The 21,086-nt window shown below is 38.2% G+C and overlaps 1 protein-coding gene across 2 annotated transcripts in view; it reads left to right on the top strand.

Moving 5' to 3' along the window:
* Positions 1-21,086, top strand: part of VWA8 (von Willebrand factor A domain containing 8) — a 160,135-nt gene that overhangs the window by 118,188 nt on the left and 20,861 nt on the right. For both annotated transcript variants that reach the window (XM_085536105.1, XM_085536106.1), the window contains 4 exons: positions 4,604-4,685; positions 5,578-5,782; positions 18,335-18,443; positions 19,209-19,365. In XM_085536105.1, the coding sequence (XP_085392231.1) occupies positions 4,604-4,685; positions 5,578-5,782; positions 18,335-18,443; positions 19,209-19,365 (553 nt within the window). The remainder of the gene's footprint in view (positions 1-4,603; positions 4,686-5,577; positions 5,783-18,334; positions 18,444-19,208; positions 19,366-21,086) is intronic.

Here is a 21,086-nt window from a genome sequence, read left to right as displayed (position 1 = left end):
CAAGTAACTGAAAACACCTACTTGAATCATAGAATCACAGAACATCCTGAGTTGGGTGAGGCTCTCAAGAAACAACTGAGCCCAATTCCTACCTTCATGCTAAACAAAGCAAAAATTAACCAATTTTCTGAGAGCACTGTCTAAATGCATCTTGAGCTCCAGTAACTTTATGCCATGATCATTCTCCTGGAGAGCCTGGTCCAGTGTCTAACCTTCCTCTGGTGAAAAACCCCTTCATAACACCCAGCCTGACCCTCCCCTGACACAGCTCCATGATGACCCCTCAGGTCCTGTTGCTGTCACAATAGCAACCTCCCGGCTCCCCTTGTAAGGAGGCTGTAGGCTGCCATGTAATCATAGAGTCACCTGAGTTGGAAGGTACTTTCAAGGATCATCAAGTCCAACTGAGGGCTCCACATAGGATCACCCAAAATTCAAACCCTGTGTCTGAGAGCTTTGTCCAAAGACTTTTTAAACTCTAGAACCTTGATACCATGGCCATGCCCTGGGGAGCCTGTTCCAGTGACCAACCACCCATCGCCTCAGCCTCATCTTCTCTAGACTGAACCGATCAAGGGACATCAGCCAGCTCTTTGAGTACCCTGGGATGAATCCCATTGGGCCACATAAACTTACATGCATCCAACTAGAGAAGCAAAACCCACACAAGTTTAGATTTGGCCAGTAGTTTATCATTTCTGCAGTCACAGTCCTCCAGCTTCAGGCTACAGTGATCCCAGGGCTCATCATCGATGTCAAAAGCAGAGGTGAAGAAGGCATTAAACATTTCTGCTTCATTTATATCCCTATTTGTGATGTGACTGTCCTCATCAAGTATTAGACCAGCATTATCTCTGGTCCTCCTTATGCTGTTAACATATTTTGAAAAGCTCTTTTTTATTGTCTCCCCCAGTACTGCACAGTTTCAACTTTAACTGAGCTTTGGCTGCACAGATTTTCTATCTACAGTGGCAAGCAGCATCTCAGTAGTCCTCCCATGTTGCCTGACCTCAATTCCAGCAGCCACACACTTTCTGCTTAAGAAGAATTCCACTCTAGAAGAATTAGAGCAGCAAACTCTATGTCAAGCATGTCCAACTCGCTGCTCACAGGCTGCTCACACAGTGGTAGCTATGTTGAAAAATTATGTATTATAACTGATGTTATGACATATATTTTGTAAAGTACTGTTGGCCATTTAAGCTCAAAATTCAAGGCCTTCTTGAAGATCATTACCATTAATTTTTCTTTTCTAAACCATGTCTGAATTTATGTAATAGCAAAACTGATTGTAAGTGAATCATATTTAATATGACCTTACTGATACTATTAAGCTAGACTCTAGGTTTTCTATTTCAATAACATTTTTCAGGGCTATAGACATTTTCTATTTAAGAGTTAATGATCTGTTTTTCCAATGGAAAGGGAGCTATGAGTGAAGTCCTTCAAAGACCTGTACTAGTACAATACTGACAATGCCATAAAAATGGCAGATGACATCTAGTTTTAATGTGATGTACATGGATGAAGAAGAGAAGTCTAAATTCTAAATCTGAGATGATGGTCTGATCGTTACATCTGAAATGATAATGAGTTGATGGTTGCATCTCAAGAGCATGATTTTCAAATGAGACAAATGGTCTCATTGAAATAGTTCAAATCTCAGCAAGCACATCAAATTCTAAGAATTACCAGGGGATGAACAAAGGAAAAACAAATCTTTGTGCTGCTGTGTAAATCTATACATCCTAGTGGAAGTGCAGAAAAGGAAAACAAAAATGAGCAATATTATTTCAGCTAGATCTCCTGAACTAGGAGACAAGATCAATAAAGGGAAATTTGGTGGAGATCTGAAAGGAGTTTGGCTCTCACTGACTGATATAATATTTAATTGAGTGTACACATAATGGCTGCCAGTAGCTGCCTAACATATAGTCTGGGAACTCTGGGTGTTCCATGTTGTTTATTCTTGATTATTCTGCATAATTTATAGACAGCCTTTGGACATTCGGTGATTCTCCCATCATGGGCGACAATATAGTGAAACAAAGTCATCCTACTGCACAGAATTGAGCACTGTGGCAGTCCCTTGAAGTTCTTGCACTAATGTTTCCTCTAACAACTTGTTTTACATTCTTGCTTCTGTTTGCTTATCTGTCAGGCTTTCTTTCTCATCTTCTTGGACAACCAGTCAGTTCACACAGCTTTCCATTTCTATTAATAATTCAAAGTACTCAGCCAAAGTCTGGTGTACTCCAATATGTATTACCAAAACTCTTCTAAGAACAACAAGGAAAGAAATCATTTCCTTTGTTTTATCAAAACAATAAACTAGAGTAATAGTTATGTTTGAAAAGTAACTACAACAAGAATTAATTTCCTCAAAGACTGCCAAAGAGATGTATGGCCACAAAATGTAAACTCAGACAAGAGTTCATGGCAGAATCCCACAAATAAGAACTAATGTTTATTCTAAAAACAAGGCTATAGAAATGAGGGCTGCTTGAGAGTAAATATTTACTTGGATTCTCAGCACTTTCCATATATGAATATAAAATAACAATCTGTTACTAAGTGCACGTCTCTATTAGTGTGACTGGAATTACATGTAATACAACACACAGTTACAGGAATAAAACCAACACGTCATCAGGCCCACCTGTTTGTATGGGGACAGGATGTCACATGTTTAGACTCTTCTTGACTGTTGATTTTCAAACATTTATCTTAAAAAACTGTAAGTGATTCTAAGGCTTTCCTGACTGGTCTATTGCAATGCTTCACTCTCCTTGTACCATAAAAGATTTTCCTGGTATCCTTCCTGTTTTGCTATAAATTAATATAAAAAAATTGTGTTGCCTCCACTCGATCAGAATTATACTTCCCTCTTGATAAGAAGTGTTTAGATATTATGGCGTGTTTTATTTCCTGTAGCTTTTTCTTTTTGGATTTCAAATAAATAAATAGATGAATAAAGTTGATTCCTTATCTTTTTCCCTCATAGCCCCCACCTGTTCTAACCTCTTTGCCAGGCCCTCTTACCCAGGACTTGTGTGTCTACATTTTCTTCTGTTTGATGTCTGGGCATAACTATTTTTCTCCCTCAGGCTTCAGCAGAAGGAGGACAAACCATGTTTGTTTAGATCTGATGTTCGTATTAATATAAAACCTGCATTTTGTTTTTCTGCTCTGGCAGCAGCATAGCATCTGTTTACTTTGTATGTTCATTGTAAGATCATTGACTACAGTTCTAAGGCCTGGACAGTTATTTCTATATTGCACTTAAACACTTGGTTACCCTTTCCTCAGCTCCCTACTTTGCAGTCCCTTTTCTTTTTGTAATTTAATCTGATTGATTTTTTTTTTAATTTATCAACCACTCTTTAATTACAGTTTTACTTCTTCCGGTCCAGTACTTCTACATCTATCTATCTATATGTTCCAGGCCTTTTTACTGGAATTTTTAAGAGTATCTTACTCTCCATTGGTATCCAAAGAGAGAGCACACTTTTAAGCATTAGCAAGATCTAGGCAAAACAGAAAATGCTCTGTGGCCTACAAACATGTATTTTACCAGATTATTATTATCATTATTATTTGTCATTTCTAGTTGTTTTATACTTACATTCTTAAAGAATGATCAGTAAATACAGCCAAAAAACTACTGTAAATGTGCATATTGTTGATATGTAGTACTGACCTTTGGGGTGAAGGAAGAGACTCATCGAATGGCCTGGGTTCAAAAGCACCACAGCACTCATCCAGTTTCAACCCCCCTGCTATGTGCAGGGTCACCAACCACCAGACCAGGCTGCCCAGAGCCACATCCAGCCTGGCCTTGAATGCCTGCAGGGATGGGGCATCCACAGCCTCCTTGGGCAACTTGTTCCAGTGTGTCACCACCCTCTGAGTGAAAAACTTCCTCCTAATATCTAACCTAAACCCTTTCCTGTCTTAGTTTAAAAACATTCCCCCTTGTCCCATCCTTGTACTGTAGATATGTGCTGTGTGCACCTGTGGGTTATTCTTTACTTACCTGAACGTTGGGCCCCCTTGTATTGCTAGTCTTGTTGGTCTTTCTTTTTGTGCTGCATGCATTGAGCAACACTTCTGCAAGTAACATCTGTCTCTCCATTTCAAGGAGACTTGCAATAAGTGTTGTTCAATTTAAGGCAACAACATTTACTTTGATGTAATTGAAAAATTTTCCAGTGAGAATGAGAAGTACAGTATTTTGAAACATTCAGTATGCTTTTTGAATCAGAAGTACAATTGATGTTATATTCAGTAACAGATAAATGCAGTAAGTTAGAGATTACAGTAACGCCCAATCACTGCTTTTGTGAGGAGGGCTATATTTATGTGTAATTTTGACATTTACTGTGCAAACACCTTGTTCTTATATAATTGTGCCTATCTATTTGCTCACAGTCATAATAGTGAAATGTTTCAGTGTTTGCAAGTTATAGTCCTGTGTTGAATGTAAAGGTTCATCATTTTATGACAGGTATTGCATAATGAATTGTTTCAATTTAATCTCCTGAATGCAAATGCAATAACCAGTTAATCATGCAGCTGGAAAATAAGATTTGTTTGTTTTCAGATGTTGCTCCACCACAAGCTGCTGGATATTTGGAAGTAACAGATCTGAACTCGAAGAAAATCAAATACATTGCTATTCCTAGGTATGTTGTTTTATTGATTAGAGCAGCCTCTGCCTCACAGGAAGAGCAAACAGAATTTAATGTGTATTATTAGGTTAAGATAAGCAAATATTTCTTCTGGTGCGGAAAGTGAAAGTAAATGATACTCAGTATGACACTCTTCCTCCTTCTGGCATAGTTAACTTGGTCAAATGCCAGCATAACTCTCCTTCAGTTGAATTAGTACATGCCAGTTTCAGTCATAGAGGTATACATGTTGCAGCTTCTTGGCTCTTCTAAATTATGAACTGTAGTATTGATTAATGCAAGTTGCAAATCATTGTACCAGTCATTAATAGAACCAAGAAAGTGCGAAGAATCTTTCATATTTTAATTTTCTTTTGCATTATGTAGCTGTTAGATCCCCATTTCAACAGTAAATGTTCATCTGCAAATTGAGTGCTTGTTTATAACAGTACTAAGATTCTCTACACTTAAAGCTGTGCCGTCTTTAAATGAATGTTTAAATCCTCACCTCCTGCTCATACACTAGGGGTCTTGCTTTAAGGTGATGCGGAGAAACCTTCCTCAGTGCTCAGGTCATGTTCTCTCATATTTCTTTAGTTGTTCTATAGTGTTTTTCTATAGCACATTTTTAATTTTTTTCCCATTCTTTATGGTATTTTTGGTAAAGACTGATCTTCAGGATAGGATACAGCAGTGTACTAGGCTTTCATGAATAGATGTCATTCGGTCATAGCCAAGTTTCAGTAGGTGAAATCTTTCAGATAAAATAGTAGATTTGTGGGGCTTAATTATGGTCTTTTGTGGAATGAGGGCTTAATTTTATTTAATCGCCACCTTAGCTACAGAATTATTCATCTTCTTTTTGATTGCAACTTTGAGATCATTCACTCCAGCTCTTGTTTTTCAGCCCAGGTTCTCTCTCTCCATATACATCTTGGCTCTCTAAGATCTCAGATGCTGATGCCCTGTTGGCACCACTTGGTAAAGCAGGCTTGGTTAGCGTGGACATGGGAGGTGGTGTGAGGCTCTGGGAGACTGGGCTCGAAAGCCTTCAGCGTTCTCTGCAGGACTGGAGGAACATGATAGGGCAAGAGGATCGTCAGCCTGTGCAGGTAAGTATTCCTTAATCTGAAGTGAAAAATGATGCAAATGAGTTTTCTTTTCAGGTGGGAGAAGGGTCAGGGGAGAGATTTATTGGAATTCATTAAGAAGTAGAAACATGCCTGCAGGAAAAATTGAATAGATATCTTCACTGAAAAAATAACCACGCACAATAGCTTGATTACCAGGCTGATTTGTGACCCCTGCAATTATGGCTACTGACATTTCTCTTTGTCTTTCAGTATTAGAGTTAGGATTGTTGCCAAATTTCAGCATATTAACATGTAAATTAATTCTTTATCTCATGCTGGATTTTAACTGCAATTTTCAAAATAGGAAGTAGTGAAATCAGTGTTTAAGGAAAGCATATGGAATCGTAGAGTGGCTTGGTTTGGAAGGGATCTCAAGGATCATCAAGCTCCAACCCCCCTTAATGTACTGACTAATTTGGAGGGTCACCAGGGCAACGCAAATGGAAAATTCAGAACTTTTCAATTGTATCTTTAATTTTTGTTATTATCATTCTTGCCTTGGGAATTGGAGTGTGCTTTAGGAAGGGCTTTTGACTAGGAAGATCCTGTGTCTGTCTACAGCTGCAATTATTTCTGCTTCATGAGTTTCTGTAATCACTTTCCCAGTATGTTAAAATGGGAAAACAGAATGAATCATCTCTAAATTAGATCTCTCTATATTAGAGTCCAGATATTCCAAGCGTTTGTGAGATCTGTTAGGCAGAAAACAGCTCTTCTATCACTTTCTTTTCCCACACCGAGTTCCCTTTCCACAGGACGATTACGCAAACTCGTGCAAGAACTGTCATGCTCTTGTTATTGGATCAAAGCAAATGCCTTTTGTAAAAGTCATGAGAGAGGAAAACTGTTTCCCAGTAGCACGTTCGTGTGGTTTCATGTTGCGATACCAGCGCGGTTTTTGTTGCCTATGTAGTAACGCTATCGCCATCTTATGGTCAGCCAAACCAAACGTCAGCCCAACTTCACCCTCTGATAAAGTTGGCTGGTAGGAATGAAAAGAACCCGAAGGAGCAGTTAAGAGTTTAAAATCTTTGTTAGTAACCGTTGTAATCTTATTTGATGGTATTATTGTAATGTCCATCATAGTCGACCAAATATTAAAGAATACTGCCTTGGAAAGTTGAGCATCATCGGAGAATTTTCAATCATTTAATTACTAATGTCAAGTAACCACTTTACAAAGAGGTTCAGAGGTAGCGTGTCTACTTTCCATCCTCTGTCAACCCAAATATTCAGCTCAAGCTGGTGGTTTGTCAGAATTCAAAATGGCGTGCTATTTGATTTGGACTTAAGGGCTGAAACAAAGCTTCCCATATGTTCTTTGAACCTGCATGTTTATCGTTAACTTTGTGTTTCTCAACTGCACATGCTTCGCTTTAAGTGAAACCTAAGAATCTTTATTTAGCGAGATATTACAGAGCAATAAGAGAAATCTTACCTTTTATTTTATGTGCATCTCAGATAAGATAATAGATACGTAGATGTTGCGATAACTCTATACTCCGCTGTTTGGGGAAGGGGGCTTTCCCCTTTCCCCCTTAACTCCATTTTTCAGTGGACATAGACATAAAAGCATTACTTCTGGAAATGAATGGATGCTGTTAGCTTGAAAATACATTCATGTAGATTCCCTCCATAAGATGTGCTTAGAAAGAACTCAAGTATTTCCTGTTCTAGAGACAGCTGCTCTGCTAAGAAGACTGCAATTTAATAATACCCCGTAGTCATGTTTACAAAATTATTTTGCAGCCACATATTGATCTGCTTATTCAAGAGTATCAGTCACATTCCTCTATATAATGTTTCATGCTCAGATACATATTAAGTATCTCAAAGTCTAACAAGGCATCTTCAGTTTCTTAACAAAATCCATCATTCCCAATCTTGCAGCAGAAGCTCACTTAAGAAAATCGATGGTGGTGTTACTTATTGCTAGAAGAGATTGTGGTACTTTCAATATAAGTAGAGATTCAAAGGAATGGAAAGAAATCTTCAACCAGATTTCAGTTTGAACTGTTGATACTATCCATCTTCTAGGGTTACTTTTTGGCTTTCAAAACGCATTGGATCTCAGAAACAGTTTGTATGTACATAAGCAATGAAACAGAGGAAAACAAACAGCTATTGCAGGGATATTCAGTAATTAGACTCCTATGATTTTAATGTCATTGCAATCAACGCTTGTTTTGTATTGTTGATACACTCAGCAGAGTTCAAGCTGCTGGAGTCTTGAGGCAACAAAAATAGTTTTTGGAAATATGGCTTATGCGTATGTTAATTTTCACTTGTACGGTCGGGCCAGAAATTGTCTTCATTTATTGAGGTTTTAAAAGCAGAGCGAGAATGCGGTATTCAAAAATGATTAAACTGGGGTGCCTAGCATACAAATCTAAATAAAACAATGGATCCTCTGAAGTTATCAACTCAACTTGGAATCCATGGATTGTTGAGTTTTTTCACTTCTTTTTTCTAAATACAAGAAATGCTGACTAAGCTCTGACATGACTTGGCCATAGTTTTTCAGTAAGCTTAGTTTACTGTTGTGTGTTCTCTAGGTAGAGTACAATGCTTACATAAAGGTAATTGAAGGATGCGTCGTTTTGAGATACTGAAAAGCATCATGCTCCTTAGGGACCTGAAATATCTGCAACTAAATCTTTATTCATTTGTATGTGACTGCCAGCAAAACCATTTCGTTCTGTGTTCATTCCACTTAATTCTCTCCTACTGTAAATTGTTGCTCAGGGTGTTTTGTGCTGTGTAAATACTCAGAATGTCATTGTTTTCAAAAGTCTCAGGACAAACCCAAACCATTTGAGTGCTTGCAGATGTTCAAAAAGTATAGGAAAGTTGGCTTGTAGTGCATGATACTGTATGTATATGAACCTCAAAACACAATCACAGCAACAACTACTTTGTGTAGTTTTGATCTAGACAATATTGCCATGCAAAATGACATCCTAAAGCTGGAGGTGATCTTTTGTCATTTCAGTAGCAAGACTGCAAAGGATGCATTATCTGAGATATGCATGAGACAAGTTTGTGCCATTTGTGGCTATAGCTGAAGGCCTGAGGAGTTCAGTGGTTGCAGCTCTTTTAATTGCCTGTGGACTCCTCTCTCTTGTTTCCTATTTGCAGTATATCTGACCTTCCTCACAAATACTCAAGTACCTAAGCTAGCTTTGTGAAGAAATCATGTTTTCATCTGACTTGAGTAGTTAGCAGTCAAATAAAAAAAACCTCTTTCCTCTTTCCCATCTTCCTGTTCTAATCCTATAAAAACAATGTTTCTCATCTTCCAGAAGGTCCCAGCTCTTAGAGGCTGAAGTTCCTTTTTTACAGTACATTGGCTTCTTCAAGGTTGGTTATTGCTTACATTTACTTGGCTTTGAACAGACGCCTGCTTTTCATAGCATTTCTATATAGTGTTTATTTTCCTCAGGAATTTGAGTATCTGAAGTGTTTGTCTTTTGCTCCATCTACTATAAGAGCTTGAGTGAGTTACTTAAATGATCCAGATATGGCCAATTTAATGTCAAGATCGCATACTATAGGACTGAAGAGAGGACTTAATGACAGAAGTAAATAGCCACCAGCCTTGTTAATATCAGTGATTTAAAAATCAAGTACTTGACACTGATAGCTACCAGAAGTTTCTTCTGCTTTAGACTCAAGCCTGATGTGCATCACTTAGTATAAAAAACTACATACCACTTTGTAGGTGGGTCTGTCCAAAAAAATAACCTGAAAAAAACAGCAAGTCTGTAACAAAATAATAAATAAATTACCCAAATATTCAGCAGCTCAGATCTTTTAGACGGCCTGTGTCACTGAAGACAGTTCATATAGCGCTTATTAACAATCCAGTTTGACTGAGTCTCTGTTGTATGGTCAGAACATGTTTTTGGATATCACTGGTACAGTTGTGGAAATGAAGCCTTAATAACAAAATGATTCAAGGTGTCTTGCCAAGGTTTGATATGTTGGTTTCGTTTTTACAGCAGTCGTGCCTTGGTTTATTGATGGCTAGACCCTTTGAAAACCTGCTTCAAGTTCTGCTAAATTGTAGGGCTTTCTCATTAAAATCTAAGATCATTTACAAATGGTCTGTGATTTTTCACCTACATGTATGCTCACTAGGCCTAAACATAACGCAGCCTTCTGCAAGCCTTAGTGACGTATCAGGAGGTAAAGAATTGTGTTCCAGAGAAGGATACACATGGTCCATTATACCCTTTACTCTGCTGCATTTCAAGATACCATTAGATGGAAGGAAGCACCAAATATACTTTTTACAGGTGAAAGCAGTTCCAATTCATTGGTTTAAACAGTGTTGGCATGTATTTATTTATGCACAAACAGCTCAAGTGGACTTGCTCTGGGTATGCTTGAGAATGCTGAGGAGAAACAGAAAGGAGATGGAGCAGGATCCAGTTTCAGACCTACAGGCATTTCAGCGTCTGTTTATGAGCTAAGCACAGGAACACCTGTTGTAACCAAGAGAGCCTAAAGAGCTCACCCTGAAGGAGACACCTACACGTTTCTAGCTGTATGGATATTCATACACAACCAACTGTAATGGTAACTGCAGACACCTGGCTTACCTGGGACATCCCTGCCTTGAGCTGTCTGCAGTCTGGATTCAAATCCCATCCTCAGTATGCAAACTATCACTTACAGACATAAGGAAATAAATAAATACTTAGAAATGGAAGGAGATTTCCTGGGTGCCTATTTCTCTTCTTTGAGCTGAGCCCAGGAGATTTGTAGATGCTCGATTCTCTGCCATCTTTGGGCAGCAAATGTCTTACTGACTTTTAACAGCCTCACTTATTTGTACTCTACTCAACTACTTGTGCATTGTGATAAGTTATTCACCTTCTAACAAGTTAATATTTTTGTTCTTATCCAAATCATTCTTTTGTTTCCTTTTGATTTTCCGAGGCTTCAGTTTGTACATGAAAGTTGAGGGTGCTTATTTTTGAGGTTCGGTATTTCTCTAAAGTATAATTGATTCTGGCATTTCAGTGTTACCAACTTGTTTGTATTTACTGCCCAGGATCGACTTTGATTTATACTGGCATTTTTTGAAGTGTTTCTACCTCTTTTCCATTGTACTTTAGAACATTTTAACAAGAATCCAGCCTCTTCCTGATGTTAAGACTGAATCATCAGATCACAGAATTGCTCAGGTTGGAAAAGACCTTAAAGATCGTCAAGTCCAACCTCAAAGTGGGCAAGTTGAAGTGGGCAAAGCATCAGTTCCTGATCTGTAATCAATAGCCCACCTCACCTGCAGTTATTTTCCCACTGTGGACCAGGTAGCTGTTCTGACCACATGAGGGCATCAATGAGCCAATAACAGTGATTTTAGTCGTCTGTTACATACTGTCGGAACAAATGACATACATTGTTGAAATGATATGCAGCAGCATGTTTTTGTAAGTTTGGAATAACCATACGAGAGCATTCTGCAGTCCTGTACAGCACCTTAGGAAACTTGAAATATTGCAGGGGGCAGCATTACCTGCTCAGTATCTGGACTGCAGGGTTTGGTAGCACTTGCAGTGCTGAGATCTGCGAGACCCACACTCCAGTCCCAACTGTGCATTGCCCTCTAACAGCTTTCAGTGGGATGGTGTTTGGGGCTTCTTTGCCAAGCGTGGGGCACGGTGTGGGTTTAGCTCTGTGACATTCCTGGACAGCATGATTCATTCTTGCAAAGTGGGAACAAGGCCCCGAGTGTGGGGAAACACAAGACTAGACAGTTAGGAACCTGTAAAGCTTGAGAAGTTCACATCACCAGAATTTTCTGCTTGTTAAAGCAACTCAGATAAAGATCATCAGTTCTCTGTCAGCTACTTTTACTCATATAAATGTCCTCAGCTGAAATGAGGCGCTTGTCAGAAGCACCATGCAAACACTTCTAAAATGCATTCCATTTCCTAAAGCTCTTCCAGCCTAATTAGAGTAGACAGACAAAGAGGGGGAGTGGAAATAACCTTAACTTTCTGTTAGAGAAGGCTGATCCAGCACAAAGTTCTTCTTTCTTCCCCTGAACCTCCTCTGAAAGACCACAGTCCTCGTGGGAGAAAATGTAATACCTCGGCTCAGCAGCCTTCAAACCTCAGAGTCTGCAGCAGTGCATATTGCTGACTTACATGCTAGAGTGAAATGCTGCCATCAGAACAAGAGAATGTGCGCTGGTGGTTCTGCTCCTATGAAACTTGTTGTCTAACTAATGAAAGAACAAATGCAGAGCAAATATAAGTCATCTGAAGAGAGATCCTTAACAGGAGGGGAAATGGCTGTTTACATGGGTGGATAGTGATAGGGCAAGGGGGAATGGGTTTAAACTGAGACAGGGAGGTTCAGGTTGAATATTAGGAAGTTTTTCACACAGAGGGTGGTGACGCACTGGAACAGGTTGCTCAAGGAGGTTGTGGATGCCCCATCCCTGGAGGCATTCAAGGCCAGGCTGGATGTGGCTCTGGGCAGCCTGGTCTGGTGGTTGGCGACCCTTCACATAGCAGGGGGGCTGATACTCGATGATCACTGTGATCCTTTTCAACCCAGACCATTCTATAATTCTATGACTTTTTTCTTTACTTAATACTGAATATTCCTTTCTGTAGAAAAAAAAGACTTGTTGGCTCCAATTTGGAGCTTTCATATTCTCTTTGAGAAAATAATATGTAAATTCATGCTACTGATAAAATATTGTATTGGGGGAAAGGATGGTTTTGTGCCTTGCTAAATACAGTCGAGGGTAACATTGAGGTTTTAGGGTGGCTGATGAGGCTTGGGAAGGAAGCTAAAATGAAACAGTGGTTTCGTTTCAGGGAAAATCAATCTTTTGTGCATCTGCTAAAGTACATTCTGCTGTGGGAAATATTTTCTAATGCTTCTGTGGGGTGGATTAATGCCTTTTTCACCTAGAGACTGGTCATGTTCCATTACAGCCAAAGTCAATTTACTTTCATAATAACATATGGTTTTGATGAAGGATTCTCCAGATTTTGATGAGCAAGTTAGTTAATATCTCCTAAATCACATGTAGGGCCAAAGTTTATGATTTGTTTAGTTCTTCCCCTGCATGATCTCCTGACATATGCCCAATATTTGCCCAATGTACTATTGAAGGAAGAAAGCTATTTAAGAAAACATTAATGATTTAATTGCTTTATAGTATTTGTAGTGTATTTATGTTCCTGCAAGGATTTGTATTTTGTATTTGTATTGTCAGCCTATGGCCAAATCTGTTTTAAAATACTTGATGGGATAAGACAAACTTAATTTGAAGGCATTTGAAGATGCAACTGTAGTCTATATTTTTTAAGTATAAATTAGATCCCTTTATACCTGTGTGATGTTTGCCTGGAATTAGAGTATTTTTCCTGGTTTTCCACTTCTTTTAATATGTAGCCAGACTACTAAAATAAGCATTATATGTTGCATAAGAATACTAGATACAAGTTAGTACTGGCAGGGCCAGCTGCTTTAAAACTAAGAGGGGAACGTTCCATTTCCCTGAGGATGAGGCAGATCTCCTCCATTAGAAGCCTGAGTTTTTTCACCAGTCCTCGAGCTGAAACAAGCTTTTGTTGCTGAGAGCATTGCAAAGGAGCTTTTCTGGCAGGCAGTCCCGAATGGGAAGCACTGGCATATCTTGTGCCTTTCAGGAATTTTAATGAAGTTAGCCAGATCAGAATGCTGAAGTAAGCTGATGTATTAAGAGACCATTTACTCAGTAGCCAACTTACTGTGCTGAACGGAAGCATGCTGTATACAGAGTAAAGTGACAGGAATGATTCCAGCTGAAAAAGATCTACGTCAGAGATGCATCTCAGATGCATCAGGGGAAAAACTGAAAGCTGCCCCTCATTTATCATTTTTATATTCAAAGTTAGAGTGATTTTCAACCTTTATTGACCTCTACTTACAAGGTCTAAATGAAATGTGTCATGACTTCTTTTTCTGCCTTTCCCTTAAGTCTATGTACATGGTCTACCCCTTGTTTTAGAGAGTCCACTACGTACAATACTATGATGGAGCTATAGGCATGAAAGATAGCAAGAGTTCTTAATTCTATCTGTCTCCTGCATGAAACTCTCAGGAACTGGGAGAATTTCAAATGTGAAAATAAAAGAGGAGATGAGACTCCCTTAACTGTTTCCCTGTCTCTTCAATAAAGATAACTTTAAGCTTCAGTTTGTTTTAACAGACTTGAACAGTAAGGAGCTGATGTGTGGATTTCAAAAGCAGGAGTGAAAAGATGTCAGTCTTCAAAGTTATGAATACTCTGTGACTTGAATGACTGAAAAATATACATACTAAAATGCTCATCTCAGTTGAGTTTGCTAAGTATATTTTACTGACTACATCAGACAGATGCTATTATAAGCTTAATAATAGATGTTAATAATAGGGAAATTAGAACATTAAGACATTGTCAGTGTTGATGTACTGAATAGTTCACTGAAAATATCTCATAAAAAGTCAGACGATGGAATTATTTTATTTTATAATGTAAATATAATATAAATATGACTTGCTGAAGACTGGCCTTTACCTCTTGTATTATGTTTATTTTCTTGACACAAGCAAATGGAGGGCAGCCAACTCTTGCTGAGGTACAGAAATGCACCCAATGCAGTTGGGCTACTTAAAACTGTCTTTGAGGCGTTAAGCTTCTATTTAGAGACTTTTTTTTCAGTTTCATTTCAGTTCATTGGGTGCTAAAATGCTAAGTTCACTCATACAAAAACAGCTCGGGCTAAATATGGTAGTTTGATCAGTTTCACTCCTATCACCTGGTTTATATGTAAGCTGTCAAAAGAAAATGAATTGTGAGTTCACAATGAAAGTGCTTTAATTGTGAAAGCAACGTTAGAGTGAAGTGCTGATGTAAATGTAGAATGTTTTACAGAGGTCACTTTGAAAGTAACATCTCCTTTGTATTTCCATGGAAACTACAATGAAGAGCACAGTAACACTATTTCATAAAGCAAATCCTTAGCTACAAAGCACTATTTTTCAATATAGTCACCACCATTGCTCTGCATTTTCGCCAATGATGAACAAGAGCCTGCATGCTGTGCTTGTAAAACTACACACCAGCAGACATGACCCACTATTTCACAGTTGTTATGACAGCATCGCTGCTGGGAAAACGTTGCCCATGCACTCCATCTTTCATCAGACTGAGCAAATGGAAGTTAGAGGGCACCAAATCTGGTGGGTGTGATAGGACAGTCCAGCCAAGATTGGCAGTGTGCTCCATGGTCACCAAACTGCTATGGAACTTCGTGTTATCATGTTGCAGGAGAAAGATTATCTTCTTCTCTGGCCTTCAGCTTAGTCAGTACTGCAGTGTAGCAGTCAAAGCTGATTGATTGTCCGAGTTTCAGGAAATTGATAAGGATCACCCCTTCCTTATCCCAAAAGACAGCACTATTTATTATACCCTCTGAGGGCTGCATCTTGAACTTTTTCTTCTGTGGGGGATTCACACGTTGCCTTTCCTTGGACTGCTGTTTTGACTCCAGCTTATAGAGGTGATACCACATTTCCTCATCAGTGACAGTGCAATCCAAGATATCGCTAACTTCAGCCTCGTATTGCTTCAGTAGATTCTGACAAACTTATGTTTCATTGTGTTATAGAGAGCACGGAATCCTGTAGCTGGCTTCTCTGGGCTTAAGTTGTGTTCTTTACCTCACTATATGAAGGTTGATAGATTATTTAGTTCCCAGAGTGAATTCATTTGGCTCCTAGAACCCCAGTGATATTCAAGTAAAATGTGAAACTTTGTTGGCATCCCTTTGTGTATATTAGAAGGAAGAGATATAGAGGGGGGTTGTTAAGATAACTTGTATCTCTCATTCAATGTTAAATGAGTGTTAAGTTCTATTTGTGCCTTACTACCCCTGATGTTGGGGGTGAGTGGATGTGAAAGAGGCACCCAGCTGTATGAAATGTACACAATAATGAATAAAGCCTTTCAGTGCATTTGAATCATGTATGGCACAGGTTTCTCTTAAAGTGCAAAGCTTAGACAGAACTGCTGAAAGAAACAAAGTTGAAGGAAGTCTTACAACGGAGGGAAATGTTAAGTATTTGTGATGGAACTGGTCAGCTTTTGGTGATATGTATTTGGAAAATAATGTCAGGACAGGAAATCTCAGTAGGTTTAGACATTCCAGTCAGGCTAGATTAGAAAAGATACAGTGGATTTATTAAATATATTTGAGCCTGTTCAGTGTTTTATATAATAGTTTGTAGTGTCTTTCTTCTCACTCCAGACAAAGTAGATTTTTTTTTCTGTTGGTCTTTCAGTTTGTCAGGTTCAAAATACAGTTTTGGATCCTCCCCTTATATCTACTTATCCAGCAGTTCCAATGTCAAGATTTCACCGAATCACAGATTTGTAGGGGCTGGAAGGGATCTTTATAACAAAAGATACTCAATTAACCATATTCCATTGCAAACTTAAGACTACCTGCTTTAACTAGAGGAATACTATTGTAAAAAAACAAAAACAAAGCAGATGTTAGAAACGTATACATATCTGTGAGAAATATTTGATCAACTTAGTGAATCACTAAGATGATCAGGGGGCTGAGGCACATCTCCTGTGTAGAATGGTTGAAAGAACTGGCCTTGTTTAGCTTAGAGAAGAGAAGGCTCTGGGGAGACCTCATTGCATCCTGGACTGATGGTTGGCAACCCTGCACATAGTAGGGGGTAGAAACTGGATGATCCTTGTGGTCCTTTTCAACCCAGGCCATTCTATGATTCTATGAACTTTTAAGTGATAATTTTATGTGAGCAGCAAAGCATTTCTGTATGCAGTACTTTTCACTACTAAAATTTAATCAATAGTTCTACTTCAAAAGTAGTGTTCAGTATTTTTATCAATAAAATAAACTTGACAAAAACAGAATATTGTATCTAGGTCACCCGTTATGTTTGGAGCTTCCTTTTGCAGAACTTTGTGCATTTTTATATAAATAACCAAGAAGAATGAAAACGTAATTGGTTTTCCATCCTTCTGTTGTTACTTTTTACAGAATGTTTTGTTTTAATTCACTGTGTTGACAGTATAGTCTTGGTTTTAGATTTTACAGTAATCTAAGTTGAGTGGCTTTTGTTTTCCTAGGTGTTTCTGATAGTTCTGAAATCTACCTGTTGTACAGGAAAAAGACCTGTTTATTTTCAAAGAAATTTCTTGAACCAAAAAGCAGAAGCCCCTAGGGGCAACATGTTATTGTGATTAAGTGTCTTTATTCCTATACAAACGTTAAATTAATGTAATTTAACAGATTAGATCTTGATTTTGCACTTCTGACATGGTTCACAGAGGAGGTATTGTACCTCTTTAAATTAATATCAATACCACAAAAAGGAAGTAAATTCTGTTTTGAACAGTTGCCAAGACACTGCTGTTAGAGCATGTGTTTTCAGTTTGAAAACACGTATGGAATTCATGTCAGTACTAAGTCTGCAAGACAGTCAGTTCAAGCATTAAATACTATACAATGTTGGTGAAAATCTTTGTAATGCCAGTGAACTTCTGAGAAGACAATAAATTGTCATTACTGGGTCAGAGGAATTCATCAGGGGACACGATTTAGCAGAGGGTTGTTAGTTAGGGTAGTATGGTTAGGTCATGGCTGGACTTGATGATCTTTAAGGTCTTTTCCAACCTCAGTGATTCTATGTTTCTATGATCAGAGAGATGAAAGTATTATAGTTCATGAAATGAAGACTAATTTGTATGGTTTAGACTTAAAGACATTGCTTTTATATGTCATTGACTTTCATATAATAGCAAACTGATATTGAATTATGGAAGATTAGTAGTTGAAGAGCATTTTACACATGAATCACTGACTCACTGCATGACTCAGGGTTCATAACAGGAAGAAGTATTTTTTACCTTCACTCACCCATTTAAATCCAACCGCAGCCTAAAGTGATTCAGATCCAAACATCTGACAGCTGTTAGGTCTTCAGTTCTACAGTAAGTCAGAGAGGAACATGCAGTCACTAGATGGGCATTTGCAGTAGAAAACTCACCACTATAGACTTTCATAGATGTGACGGGGAAGTTAAGGATTACGTGTCCACAGTGAAGAACATGCCATTTATTTAGACACTGTTCATGAAAAGAAAGTCATTCTGCCCATCGGTACAGCATGTGAAGTTGTAGTTGAGCATTCATTAAGTTTGTAAGGTGAATATACAGCCAGATATTGCCAATACCACAAGAGGCATTCAAACTGTGGATGGTTCTATCTACAGTGGAATTTTAAATTCTATTGGCTGTCATCAATAAATGCTTATTTTTGTAGTATGATTAACATCTGAATTCACTGCATGGTTTAAATTTGATGGCACTCTTAGATCTGATGTGGGTCTAATGTGCCGCTCAGCATCAGGGTGGAAGATCTTATAGACTGTTGTTGGGTTGTAAGAGTGATATTACTTGGTATAAAAAAGATTTACAGCTCTATTCTTATTTTACAGATAAACATTCAGAGGGACAGTGGTTTGGATGTCAGTTCCCCCAAACATGGAAAAGTGGATCCAGACAACATGCCTCATGTTGGCGGAAATACTTGGGCTGGTGGAACAGGTTCTCATTCATTATGTTTTCTGTGCACCTTGGGAGGATGTTTGCAAAAGATGCTGTACCAGATAAAAGTAGACACGTACAAACACACTCTCTGCTTAGAGCAGTTTTACTCAGTGCCTTTATTGTCTATGGGAAGTAGCTGCAACGCCTAGTGCCTAACTTAAACTTAATATAGTAGATCTCTACTTAAATAACATTTTGTAGTTTTTTGCTCTTCATTGCCCATACAGGGAACCAGCACTTTGCAGCTATAGAAGCTAGGCCATCTGAGTCACTTGCCATTCTCTAAGACTTCCGTAGCAGCAGAACTTTAGGTAACGTAAGTAGTAGAAATACACAATAGGCAAAAGTGCCTTCTAATTCTAAAGGACGTGATAGTGATCAGTTGATAAAGGTTTGGAAACAATGTAAATCAGCAGTCTCGGGAAAAGGCGAAGTCTGAATAAATTTATTTAAGGACTGAGAGCTTTGAGTATATGTTCTGTACATAATTTACAGTCCCCTTTGTACAAGGTGTTACTGTTAGTAATCTGATCTCAGAGTATTACAGACACAAATATTCCATTGGGGTTCTCTTGTACCATTATAAGTACTTGCTTTTGAATGTTGTTGGCAATAAATATTTATTTTCAGAACTGGGAAATTTTTCTGAATATCATGTGTAGCTATGACAATGGAAGCTCCAAAGAAAATATTTTCTTATTTATTATTGAATGAGTATTCTTTATTTCTTTTTTTTTTTTTTTTTCATTTCAACCATCCTAGGTGGGAGAGACACTGCTGGGCTAGGAGGCAAGGGTGGGCCGTATCGTCTGGATGCTGGCCATAAGGTTTACCAAATATCTCAAGCTGAAAAGGATGCTGTTCCTGAGGAAGTTAAGAGAGCTGCTCGAGAGATGGGTGAAAAGGCCTTTAAACAGAGGTAAGTTAAAGTCTTTATTTATCTTTCTGTTGACCAGAAGAATTAGATGAAGGAAGAAAAACAAACAAAACAGTTTTTATTAACTGCACTTACTGAGTTTTTCTCAGTATGCACAGAGGTTCAGATTTCATCCACCAACTGATTTTTCAGGTCAGACTCTGGTACCTATCATAAAAATAACTAAGTGCACTGACAGTCATACGAAGTGAGCTTTATGTTTCAACCCATGCCATACTACAGTGTGAATGTGTGCCTGAAAGTAGAGTACTGGGGAGATGAAAACATCGGAGCAAGTACATTTAGAGTTCACATTTTGCTGCTAACAGTGATTTGTAATCAAGGATGCAAATGTGGGTGCTGTAAGTACCAGGAAAGGAGACTGCCATTAGCTTTAACTGCTGTATAAACATAGATGTTGTAGCACAAAGCACACTCTGTATGGGAGCCACTGTATTAAATTTATCTACTGCATTCAGATCAAGTTTCTGTTTTAATCTTTTTTTTATTAGCAAATTTCCTCAAGCATTTAATCATTAAAGCATTAGTGATTAATAAAGACAAGGAGAGTGTACTGATTATATCAGAGCTTCATAGGAAAAGGTTCAGAAAGGAAAAATACTTTTCAATAGCTGCTTAATTTACACAATCCACATCCAGATATATAAATTAAAAATAATCAGTTCAGGATTTGCTCTCAGGGGGAAGACGTGGCTTGTTTTGTCTGTCTTTTTTTACTGATGTTTCATGGGACGTATGAAGGAAGGCTACTTTTAACTGTTTGTTTACATCTCCATTCTGCAAAATTCCCTTTTCAGTTTTTTCCATCATAGAAATAGCTCTTAGATAGTGTGCATCTCTTTATGTGTAAGCAAGCATGTCATGCTTTGATGCTCTATGACGCTCTGCAGTGTTCATGATGGAAGAAATTCTTAGATGCTGCTGCATGTTGTGGGAGCAGTGCAGCTGAGTCCTGTATAATTCGCCTGTCTGCACGTGAGATAACAATTCATATCCTGCTAAAACCAGTGAACTACCATCTACCAGCAATAGATGTTGCCTGTTCTGAAATGACGTTCAACATGGATTATTATTCTATACCATTTGGATGGCTTTGGGAACAAAGAGATAAAAGTTAGGAATAAGAAGGTTGGAGTCCTTAGACTAAAGAAGAAAAAAAGAAGGGATCTGCAAATGTTGCTGTTTGGTTTAAATGTTATTGTCTGGAAGTGAAAATTTTCATCTGAATGCATTTGATGGCTTTCCCAGCTGGGTGATACTTCTAGTGGAAAACATTTTAAATTACCCCATTTCAGTAGAGTGGAGTTAGCAATTACTCTTGGATAGATGCATATATTGCTAGCCTATATATACTTTTCTAATAATTTATAATTCATTTAAAAATTTCAACACAGCCTTAGTGAGATTACGCTGTTGTGAATTGCTTGTGTTTGATATAAGCTGTGCATGGATAGAATCCTGGAGTCACAGAATTGTAAAGGTTGGAATAGACCACTAAGATCATCTAGTTTTGCAGTCAACCCGTACTGGATAGGTCATATATTTTAGCTCAGGACTAAATCCAGTCAGGATTGTTGGATGGGCAAATATAAGATTGCAGCCTCACTACATGAATCTGGGTTAAGGAAAATATTGAGTGGTGCATAAATCCAGCATATTCATTTGTCCCCCGGCTCATACTTCACTGTTAGATCTCTTTGATT

The sequence above is a fragment of the Coturnix japonica genome, chromosome 1, assembly GCF_054131305.1.
Source record: "Coturnix japonica strain WE chromosome 1, WE-NBRP24, whole genome shotgun sequence".
NCBI classification, from domain to species: Eukaryota; Metazoa; Chordata; class Aves; order Galliformes; family Phasianidae; genus Coturnix; species Coturnix japonica.
The sequence above is the reverse complement of the archived record's forward strand: the minus strand, read 5'-3'. Positions and strand labels throughout refer to the sequence as shown.